The sequence below is a fragment of the Macrobrachium rosenbergii genome, chromosome 53 (assembly GCF_040412425.1).
Source record: "Macrobrachium rosenbergii isolate ZJJX-2024 chromosome 53, ASM4041242v1, whole genome shotgun sequence".
Taxonomy (NCBI): domain Eukaryota; kingdom Metazoa; phylum Arthropoda; class Malacostraca; order Decapoda; family Palaemonidae; genus Macrobrachium; species Macrobrachium rosenbergii.
Window position 1 is genome coordinate 7,132,824 of NC_089793.1, and position 12,500 is coordinate 7,145,323.

General features: G+C 37.5%; 1 protein-coding gene across 1 annotated transcript in view; it reads right to left on the reverse strand.

The window, feature by feature from the left end:
* Positions 1–1,471: 1,471 nt before the first annotated feature.
* Positions 1,472–12,500, reverse strand: part of LOC136834247 (heparan sulfate glucosamine 3-O-sulfotransferase 6-like) — a 149,141-nt gene continuing 138,112 nt past the window's right edge. The window contains exons 4-6 of the mRNA XM_067096591.1: positions 8,290–8,463; positions 7,280–7,487; positions 1,472–1,755 (exon numbers count right to left, since the gene is read on the reverse strand). Coding sequence (XP_066952692.1) covers positions 1,522–1,755; positions 7,280–7,487; positions 8,290–8,463 — 616 coding nt within the window. The 3' untranslated portion in view covers positions 1,472–1,521. The remainder of the gene's footprint in view (positions 1,756–7,279; positions 7,488–8,289; positions 8,464–12,500) is intronic.

The window sequence follows — 12,500 nt, forward strand, 5'->3', positions numbered from 1 at the left end:
ATCTAATTTGCGTTATCGATACTGCAGCACTATAGCGTATGGACCTCCTCTTGAATCACAATTATTTTAAAAGTATTCCAGGTGAAATGTAAAGGTTAATTAATAACACTTCCATATTCAGAGTTACGACAAAAGGGGGTTACGTACCTTATTTATATGATCAATACTGCAGCACTATAGCGTATGAAACTTCTCTTGAATTACAATTATTTTAAAAGTATTCCAGGTGAAGTGAAAGGGATGAAAACTAATTAACAAATGCTGCTGCAGTAAAAGATTACATCCAAATATTCTTAGTTTATAACTTTCTATATTTTTAGTAGAAGGGGTTACGGGTCGAATGTCGGATCGCTTACAAAAGGTTGTTGGGGGGGGCGCGTTGTGGGGGGGTTTAGGAAAGGGGGTCACGTAATGTGGGGGAGGGTGCCTAGTCTAGGCTCGGTGTGGCAGGGGGATGGAATGGGTAGGATTATCTAGTTAGACGAGGGAAAGTTGATAGGGAAAAAAGTTTGAGAATCCACGATGCAAAATAATCTTTTATTTAAAAAAAAAAAAAAAACGAACAAATTTAAAAATAAAAGACTTCAATTTTTCACGTGAGACTAAAATACTTTTGTTTTCCCTACGTTTTTTTTTTCCTGTCTTTGGCTTTTGTTTCCTTTTCCATTCCCTTTTATTTCTAAAGTCTTTTCGCTTGCCGGCACGGTTTGAAAGAACACAAAAAAGCTTTTGTTTATTTTTTTTTGTTTTTTGGGCCGCTGTTGCTTCGGCTTGACTTTTCATTCCTGCAATGGGAAAATGGATTCGAAACTGTTGTTATTTGCGTTTCAGGTGTTTTTCTTGTATCGTGACACAATGAAATAATGTGGGTTCATGTGTTTAACATGCAGTGACATTCACACACACAGCCATATAGTATATATGTACGTATGAATATATATATATATATATATATATATATATATATATATATATATATATATATATATATATATATATATATATATACATATACACTGTATATATATATATGTATATATATACATATATATTTATATAAATATTCACATCTATCTATCTATCTATATATATATATATATATATATATATATATATATATATATATATATATAAAAACAACGTAATTATACATGTATGTACTCAAGCATTTTGTCTATAGGTAACCGCCGTAAGCACGCACGCACGTACCTATAAAAATCAGCACATATAACTCAGAAGTAATAAAAATAATGCATTATAAATAAAAATATTAAATCATAACAGCACACGGGGAAAACGGCCTGTCATTAAAAAAAAGTAATAAAAAAATTCCATAACGCCAAAATCACTAGGGTGGGGAACAGTGGAAGTGGCCTATCCCCTTGCTTCTTCCCCACCTCTTCTCTCTCCCTCCCTACCCCCTCCCCCTTTCCCTCCCTGCTCCCTACCCCACCCCTAACCCTCTCCCACTCCCCAGCATCCCCTCCCACTCCCATTCCCCCGGTGACGTCAAAAAGCAAGCTACCAGTGGAACCTCTGGCCCGCCATCTTGAAAAACTTGAAATTGAACGGCCTGTAAAAATCCCTGAGGGTTTCCGAGGTAGCTTCGGAGACGGAGGGATGGGAGCGCCCTTTGGACGAGCCCAGGCAGTGGGGGCGTCCGCTCCTCTCGCGCTTCACCAGGCAGGGGAAGCCCTTCGTCGCGTTGAAGAAGAAGTGCTTGTCCGTGATCACCCTTCGCAGGCCCAGGAATTCCTGTCGGGGGAGAGAGAGATAAGGTGACGGTGAGAGATGGACGTTGGGCAGATGGGGGAGACAAGAAGATTGACAGGCAGGAGAGAGAGAGAGAGAGAGAGAGAGAGAGAGAGAGAGAGGTGGCTAGGGAGCAGGAAGGTACAACAGAGGAGAGAGAGAGAGAGAGAGAGAGAGACGATGAGAAAACAGGAAGACAGAGCGAGAGAGAGGGAGAAGGCAATAAGGCAAGAAGATGACAGCCAGGAGAGAGAGAGAGAGAGACAGAGACAGAGACAGAGAGAGAGAGAGACAGAGAGAGGCAGAGAGATGGCAAGGAAACAAGAAGACAGACATGCAAGAGAGAGACAGAGAGAGAGAGATGACAAGGATACAAGAAGAGAGAGAGAGAGAGAGAGAGAGACAGAGACAGAGACAGAGAGAGAGAGAGACAGAGAGAGGCAGAGAGAGATGGCGAACAAGAAGACACATGCAAAGAGAGACAGAGAGAGAGAGATGACAAGGATACAAGAGAGAAGAGAGACAGAGAGAGAGATGACAAAGGATAGAGAGAATATCAATTAATTTTCATTAAGAACAACTGAAATACTCTTAGAAGATCTTAATGTAGGTCGATGGAATGGAGAAAATGTCATGAAATCTAAATTATCAGTTAAATGAAGTTTAGATACAAAGGTCGATATAATTCATCCTGAAATCTACAATACGCTGCTTTTGATATCATATTTTGCTAGTCTGCAGTTAATAATAATAATAATAATAATAATAATAATAATAATAATAATAATAATAATAATAATGCATTTCGTTGAATAGAATGGAAATGTCTGAAGGAGGGTCTTCTTCCAAAATAATAATAATAATAATAATAATAATAATAATAATAACAATAATAATAATAATAATAATAATAATAATAATAATAAATAATAATAATAATAGCCCCACATAACAAAAAACAAATAATAAATGAACTGAAGCATTTTCAAAAGCACAACCGAACAATAATAACAATCATAATCATAATAATAATAATCATCATCATCAACATCATAGCCTTAAATACCACAAAATAAATGAATGAATGAATAAACTGAAGCATTTTCAAAAGCACAACTGGACCAAAATAACCAATATAGGTCAAGTTTCGACACCTTTTTGAAAAAAAGAATCGCCGACAATAACCAGCAACAAAAAGAACCCGTGACTGACAGCTTAGAGTCAATATGAGTTAATAGGATACACAATAGGATACATATACGGCATCACTTCGCCTGAAGGATATAAATGGAGGATTACATCCCACTGAGGTCGATTTGAATGGAGTCTTTATTCATTTTTCCTATCGACGCGACACAAAAGTGACAATGCTCTCCTGACGACAGGTTTGAATAGAATATTATTTTTCTTTTCATTAAAAGTTATAAATAGTGTGAAGTGTAAGCAAGGGGGGGAAATACAAAGGGCGTATTATTCATACAGGGTGGATCTCTACTGCGTTCTATTTAAAGAGGCTGTGATAATACGCGGGGGCTATTTCTGTATTTAGCGATATAAAACCTCGTCGTTTATGTCTGCAGTAAGATAAAGGAATGCAATTTTACACAGAGTTGTTATACAAGAGATATCACTTCTGTAGGAGATGACATTTCTTCAGGAAGTGATGTTCATCAATAATAATAATAATAATAATAATAATAATAATAATAATAATAATAATAATAATAATAATAATAATAGCGTGAGTTTTGAAATTTAGAACAAATCCAAAGTTAGGTATGGGTACATTATGTTTGAGAATAAATTTCTACAGAGAGCTTTCGGGAATCTGTTCGATTCCCCCTTTTCAGTTCATAAATAACTGTGGGTTTGTTTCTCCAATAATAATAATAATAATAATAATGATAATAATAATAATAATAATAAATTATTATTATTATTATTATTATTATTAGATATTTCTGAATGTGATGATAATCATTAGTTATGTTTCTATAGAAGATGCTTATACAGGTGTCATTGTTCATAAGGTGATAATTTCTACAGCTTGGGATATTAAACAGGTAATATTTCTACTGGGTTTGATATCCGTAAGGTTATGTTTCTATGGGAGGTCTAGTTCCACATTGGACGGGTGGGTATCGTTTTCAGCTAGCACTCTGCTGGGCCCGCGTTTGACTCTCCGGCCGGCCAATGAAGAATTAGAGGAATTTATTTCTGATGATAGAAATTCATTTCTCGGTATGATGTGGTTCGGATTCCACAATAAGCTGTGGTGGTCCCGTTGCTAGGTAACCAATTGGTTCTAGCCACGTAAAATAAGTCTAATCCCTTCAGGCCCAGCACTAGAAGAACATTAATCATCAGCTCAGTGGTCTGGTTAAACTAAGGTATACTTTTTTAGTCTACTGGTTTTGATACCCGTAAGGTTATGTTTCTATAGGAGGTCTGTTTATAAGTATGGTGCCACTCACAAGATGATACAAAGATATTTCAATAGGCTCGGCTAGTTGTACAGGAGGCGAAATCTATATTTTATTTTTTTAAAGAATATCTCTACAAGTGTTGACATTCAGATACCGTTATTTCTGCAGGCTGCATTATTAAAGCGTTATTTTTAGTTCACTCTCGAACATTTTCATTTGAAACTGCCGCCATAAACAAGCAAGTACTCTCATGCACACAAAAACAAACACCGAACTTCTTATATACCTCCTCACAAACACGCAGAACAAGCGCAAAAGTTGCTCTTACTGAGAAACAAACGCATTCACAAACAAGAGAAGCAAACCACGAAAGTCTTCAGTGCTGAGAAGCATAGTCGCAAACAAACACGAATACAAACATCGGTAAGAAACACGCTCACAAACAAGCATAACAAACACGAAACCTAGCAGTAGTAGGACTAGACACTCAAGATACACAAAACACAACACAAATACGTTGTCACAAAATTTGAGTGCTTACAAACACGACGGTTGACACTGAAAAACCTTGGTTTGTACCTACCAGAACAAAGAAGTCATCAACACATCCGGAAACTTGTAGCATACACATCACAAAACATGTTGAAAACAAGTCAACGACTCTGAGTAGAAAACGAACTTTTGGCAAATGCTGTACATTCGTATGAAGCCTTGGTTAGAATTACCAGTAAGTCGATGACTTGTAATCACCCTGTTTGTGATGTGTGTGCGACGGTCTGCGGACGTGTTTATGATATGTTTTGTTGCAGTGGTGACGCAGCCTTACTCACAAACAAGCTGAACAAACACGTACGTTGGCAGCAGTTAGAAAACGCACCCACAAACTAAGCAAAACCAAACAGACAACAAGACATTCAGACTTGTCAAAAAAAAAAAAAAAAAAAAGTCTTTCGGCGGGGAGCAACAACGATGTCTTCTTCTTCTCCTTCTCCTTCTTCTTCTTCTTCTTCTTCTGCAGGCCGGGGAAGAAGAGGCGAAGTTTGTGGTTATTGTCCCTCTCCGGGAACCATTACACCCACCGGCGGGTGATTCCGAGGAAGCCGCAACGACCTTGTCCCTACAGTTTACCTCTCCCGAGGGGTCTTTCACTAAACCATTTTTTCTTTCTTCCCTTTCTTCTTCTGTTGTCTTCTTCTCCTCCTCTTCTTCTTCTTCTTCTTGTCTTTCACTTCACACCCGCCCCCGCCCCGCCCCCTCTGCTTTTATTTTGCGGGATTTTTATCGCTTTGTTTTGGATCTGCCGACTGGCAATGGTCGATTTTGGATCTTTACGTGTGTGTGACTATATATATATATATATATATATATATATATATATATATATATATATATATATCGATTTTATATGTATATATATATATATATTATATATATATATATATATATATATATATATTATTACGTATGTGTATATATATATATATATATATATATATATATATATATATATATATATATATATAAATATATATATATATATATATATATATATATATATATATTCAGTGGTTAAATGGGACGATTCAGTGGTTAAATGGGACGATTGTAAACGAAGCAGCGTGGCAGAAACTATAATGTTTATATTCCTCTTACATTTTTTTCTCCCATTTACATGCTTGAAGAGAGAGAGAGAGAGAGAGAGAGAGAGAGAGAGAGAGAGAGAGAGAGAGAGAGAGAGAGAGTGTAAGTGAATTACGGAGAAAGAGGATACAGGGAAGAGCTGGAAAATCAATTTCCCCCTCTTCCTCTTCTCTCTCTCTCTCTCTCTCTCTTTGTCCACTATCAGTGCATCCTCTAATCTTCCTACACTGAACACAGAGAGATAAGAGACAATAGAGAACTACTGGATAAAGTCTTGAGGGATAGATAAGCAAATGAAGGAAAATGTAAAAAGGGCGGATACTTAAAGTCTTATTGATAAAAATAAAGAGAAATTTGCATAGCGAACAATCATTGCTAAGAATAAAAATATTTAATAATGAAAAACCCTGTTCAGGCACCGATTACAAAATGCGAAGGTACTACAGTTAAATAGCAGACAATTCAAGCGAGGAATGTTTTTGAAAAAAAAAACCTTTGCATTTAGTAGTAGTAATAATAATAATAATAATAATAATAATAATAATAATAATAATAATAATAATAATAATAATAATAATAATAAGCTTTATGTTACTTTTTTGCTGGTACCTTGAAGAGCTCAGCTTCTATAAATTATCTGTACTTTTTCAAGATCAGCAGCTGGACACTACCTGTATTTTGACAAAGTTTAATAGCTGGAAATTAGTAAGATTTTGAGAAGTTGCTAGGATTTTGACAAACTGGGAGACTGGAAATTACCTGCATTTTGAGAAGTTTAACAGCTGAAAATCACTAGGATTTTGAGAAGTTGCCAGGATTTTGACAAACTAGGAGACTGGGGATTACCTGCATTTTGAAAAGTTTAACAGCTGGAAATTACTAAGATTTTGCCAACCTCAATAACTTGGTAATTATTTGCTCTTTGGAGAGCTCAGTGAAATTACCATTTCTGACTGGCTATTCAGATGGAAATTACTCGCACTTTGGGTATATCAACAGAAATCAACGCCTGCAAATTACCTGTGCTTCACAAGATCAGCTAATGACTGCCGATTACATCAGTGACTGTAAATTACCTCAGCAGCGGCGAATTACCTCATCGATTGCAAATTACTCCAGAGCGACTGCATATATCATCTCAGCAACTGCATAGCAACTTAGTTTCCAGTTATATCAACAACTGCAAATTACCAAAGCGACTGCCAATCACCACAGCGACTTTTTATCACCCCAGTGACTTTTTGTCACCTCAGCTACTTTTTTTTTATCACCACGGCGACCTTTTTTTTTTTATCACCTCAGCGACTTTTTTTTTTATCACCACAGCGATTTTTCATCACCAAAGCGACTTTTCATTACCTCAGCGACTTTTTTTCTCACCACAACTACTTTTGATCACCCCAGTGACTTTTTATCACCTCAGCGACTGAAAAATAACCACCTCAGCGACTGCGATTTACCTGAACTTTGGCGAGCTCTGCGGCCGGATCATGGACGAGGTTCTCCCCGCTGACGAAGTGGATGCTGGAACGAGGGAAGTACTCGTACCACCGCTTCAGGTGCTTGGCGTAGAGACCCCCGTTGATTGGACCCCAGTTCGAGTTGACCAGGCCCGTCGTGACGTTGACGAAGGCCAGTTCCTCGAAGGACTTCCGGAAGCCGTGTTTGCTGAGGAGAGGAGAAAGAGAGAGGCAGGATTTGTTTATTTATGACTGGGAGAAGACGGTTGGTATGCAGATCCATGCATAATGTATATATACAGTATATTCATATATATATATATATATATATATATATATATATATATATATATATATATATATATATATATATATATATAAATATATATATATATATATATATATATATATATATATATATATATATATATATATATATATATATATTTATAGAGAGAGAGAGAGAGAGAGAGAGAGAGAGAGAGAGAGAGAGAGAATATCACACCATAAATTCATGAAAACAATTTGAAGTTTTCCATTTCCTCTCCAATATTGCCAACAACTTCAGCGAACTAATAATCAGTTTATTCAATTTGTATATTTAAGACAGAAATATCCTGGATCACTTTGAGAAAAACTGGAGAAAAAAGTATCCTACAAAGATTCATAGATCCTTCGTTGAGGTATCTTACAAAAATTTAGGGATCCTACGTTGCTCCTAATCTTGCAAAGACAGAAATATCCTTGATACCGGTAAAGGATCACGTTTTAGTGATTAAAATTCCTACATAGTGCAAGGACAATTTGCAAAGATTTGAGGACATGGTATCCTACAAAGACTAAAAGTCCTTCGTTGAGGTATCCTACAAAAATTTATGGATCCTTCATTGTTGTGGTCTTGCAAAGACACAGATATATCCTTCGATACTGGTAAAGGATCACGTTTTACGAAGATTTAAGATCCTATGCTGTGCAAAGGACCCTTATCCTTTCCCACTTCCGTGACTTACCTGAGTCCCTGAGCGTAGTCTGATATGGCCCTGGTGACGGGGTCCCTGACGACGAGTAGGAGTCGAACGTCAGGAAGGTCCGTCTTCACTCGGGCGGGAACCTCCGGGGTGGTGAAGTAGGCGGGCGTCTTCTCCACAGTCAGTTGGCCCTCGAGGCTTGGGGGCATCTGGCTCCTGCAGGAGAGTGGGTGTTGTTAGATGGTTTGGATACTAAACAAATGCATACATATACATATGTAGTATATACACACTATATACTATATACATATATATGTGTATAATTATTGCGTGAATGGTTATATGTATACATATGCGCATACACGCAATAATTATACATACACATATATACATATATATGTGTGTATATATATATATATATATATATGTATATATATATATATATATATATATATATATATATATATATATATATATATATATATATATATATATATATAGTGTGAAGTATTTCTAGAACGAGTTTCCTATCTCAATGCCCTATTCCACCCTGGCCGCGACCCAGCACCTTCGACTAATTACCAGATACACAATTCACTTCTCAGGTCACCAGGGTAAATATTACGCGCCGCGACGCAAGAAAGATGGCATCCAGTATACTAAACATGAAGAACTGTGGGAAAATAAATAGAAAAGATAAGGAACCAAACAAACAAAAGAATCACACGCCCTAACATACTGTACACAAGACCATTAAACCTTATATATCCTGCGACAGCAAAACAAAACAAAGGTCACAAACAAAAACAAACAGGCAAGCAATGAATACCGCATCATAAACTTGAGAGGAAGTGGGGGTGGGGGTGGGGGTGGGGGTGGGGGGGATTTGGTCTCTGGGAGCGAGGAAAGGAGTGGAGAGGAGAGGAAGAGAGAGGAGAGGAATACAGACGAGAGGAGAGGAAAATGGAGGAAAAGTGAGGAGAGGAGAGGAAAAGAGAGGAAAGGAGAGGAGAAGGAGAAGAAAAACGAGGAGAGGAGAGAAAAGGAGAAGAAAAGAGAGGAGAGAACAGGAGGGGAGAAAATAGGAGGAGAGAAGAGGAAAAGAGAGAAGAGGAGAGGAAAGGAGGAGAAAGGAGAGGAAAAGAAAGGAGGAAAAAGGAGAGGAGAGGAGAAGAGAGGAAAGGAGAGGAGAGGAAAAGAAAGGAGAGGAGAGAAGAGGAAAATAGAGGAAAGGAGAGGAGAGGAAAAGAGAAAGGAGAGGAGATTAGAGGAAAAGAGACAGAAGAGTCAAGCAGAAGAAAAGTGAGGAGAGGAAAGAAGAGAGGACACTTTCATGAATACTTAAGAAGATGAGTTTCCCCCATAAGAAGTTTCGGCGCTGTTTTGCCGAAGCCTGCTACCGACCGCCTCTCGCTGCTAGCCGCTGCTGCTAGTAGCTGCTAGTAGCTGCTGGTAGCTGCTACCTCGCAAGGGCGGTAGATCTGATTATGCGGAGAGCTCGTTGCGACTTTGCATAAGAGATGAAGGATGACAGTTCATAGCAGCAACAGCGGCGGTGGTGGTAGTTATAGTAGAAACCGGTAGTGGTAGGATGAATGGTAGTGGTATTATAGTACTGTTGGTCGCGGGAGTTGTTGCAGCACTATTAGTAATGTTGTCGTGTTGTTGTGTGTTGTGGACGCACTCGTAATAGTAGCTGGCTGTTGTTGCAGTACCAGTAATAATGTTAATGGGTTGTTGTTTGTTGTTAAAGCAGTCGCAACAGTACCTGGCTGTTGTTGCAGTGCTAGCAGTAATGTTAATGCGCTGTTGTTGTTATTAAAGTTGTCGTAATAGCAGCTGTTGTTTTTTGTTGTTGTTGAAACATTAGTAATAGAAGTAGCTGTTGTTGCAGTTTTTGTTGATGAATTGGTAATAGGAGTAATAGCAGTAGTTTCACTGCACATAGATTGTGCCTGAATCCAGCGTGTGTGATAAAAGTTGTTGTTTTACTGCTGCTGTTAATGCTGCAGTATCAGTAACATCAGTTGCTGTTATTGTTGCAGCAACAGTAAGAGCACCTACTTCTTCTACTACTACTATTGTTCCTACTATTGTAATATCAGCACCATTTGCTGCTGCTATCGTTGCAGTAAATAGCTGTAACTATTCCTGCTGTTGTTGCCATAGCAACGAATATAACTTCGTGAAGCGTTCTCGAAAACTTCTCCAACTTCTCTCAGGTTTTAATTGACTTCGTTTGCCAGGAGAAATTTTCAAGGTGAAAACTGCCTTCCTGTGCGCCGCAAGTTTATGAGTATTAATCAGTCAATCAATCAATAAACCGATAATTTCCTAACGCTCTATATTTAACCTAAAGGTAAAGAAGGGTGTGTATTAAGTTATTAAGTGTAATTATCATTCGCCTGATTTGCAAAGACCCAAGGTAGAGCCCACGATGGAGAAATATCTGGTCTCATTAAGAATAAAAATAAATAAAAGAAGAGATAACTCAAATGCTTTCTAGTTATTTTGAGCAGTACATAATGTACCTGATGGTTAATCCAGTTGATTTAGGTCACCCAGCCGTAAATTGGAGTGGACAACACAACCACTCCTAAATTACTTTTTATATATATATATATATATATATATATATATATATATATATATATATATATATATATATATATATATACACATTACCACAGGTGAAAAATAAGAGACAGGTGTACGTCTGCCGGTTTTCGACTTTATTTCCAAGCCATTGACGATTGTCAGTCCTTCGTCAAGGGCTTGGGAAATAAAGAGTCGAGACAATCAGTTCCCAAATATCTTATTTTTCACCTGAATAATGTGTGATAAATAATCACGTACAAAAGTATTAATAATCATCCTTATATATATATATACATATATATAATAAATATACATAGATACATATATATATGCATAAATATTTTAATATATATATATATATATATATATATATATATATATATATATACATACATACACGTGTGTGTTTGTGTGTGTGTGTGTATGTATGTACAGTTCTGAATACGACTCCACATCCTACAACCCACCATTATCTCTGATACATGACAAAATTTACAGCGCCATATCAGAGGCGGGAGTTCGCGGCGAGACAAGAGATTCCAGACTACAGCTGTATCACAGCCTCCTACAGCTATTTTCTCCGACACTGGAAGGACTGTTTCAAATTTATAGTTAGCCGCCATAGGCTCCAGCCTCTTTCCAGTCGCTTTTTTATTGCGCGATGTAAATCAGTCTTAATGTAATGTCTGGTTGAGAGAGAGAGAGAGAGAGAGAGAGAGAGAGAGAGAGAGAATCTTGAAAGGTTTCTGTGACATTCCTTCGTGGATTTTCTTTTTAAACGGGCAGTGAGTTTGTAGCGATGAGAGAGAGAGAGAGAGAGAGAGAGAGAGAGAGAGAGAGAGAGAATAAACTTTAAGTTATTAACGAGGGGCAAAATCAAAGAGCTAACTAAGCATGAGAGAGAGAGAGAGAGAGAATAAACTTTAAGTTATTAACAAGCAAAATCAAGATCCAATTAAGCATGAGAGAGAGAGAGAGAGAGAGAGAGAGAGAGAGAGAGAGAGAGAGAGAGAGAGGGTTTTTGAACTTTCTCTCTCTCTTCCTCAGCATGATAATCCTGCGTTTCTCGAGTCAATGTTAAATGAACTCGATCTTAATTAACTTAAATACAACATGAATTACGTCACATTGAATAAGCAAGACCTCTAATGCAACCCTCTCCAAAGATGCATAAATTATCTTAATATCTTTCATTCACAGTATCATTAAAGCCATTGACAAAAGTTGTTCAAGGCGCCACTGGGAGACCAGAATAATTGTCAGCTGGCTGAGACGAAGTCATTTAAGAATCCAGAATCAATGTTAATTACCTTAACTTGAGCGCAAGCACGTTCCAAGTCGGCTCGCTCCTTAGCGTACAGTGTGGCTTAAGGGTAATGGGGAGGAGGTTAGTGAAGATGGAGAGAATGGGGAGAGGGTTAGTGGAGGAATGGGGAGGTAGAGGAGAGATGTTTATAGAAATGTGAACTTAGAACCTCCTTTCAAGACTGATTGACTGACTGTAAGTTACCTGGCATTTCAGTCAAAGAATTTTTTTCCATGATTACATGTTCCCTTCCAGACTGATTGATTGACTCTAAGTCACCTGGCGTTGCAATTTACAAGGGTCACTGTCTCCGGAATCTCTTCAAGTCACAGTAATCTCAGAAAACTTA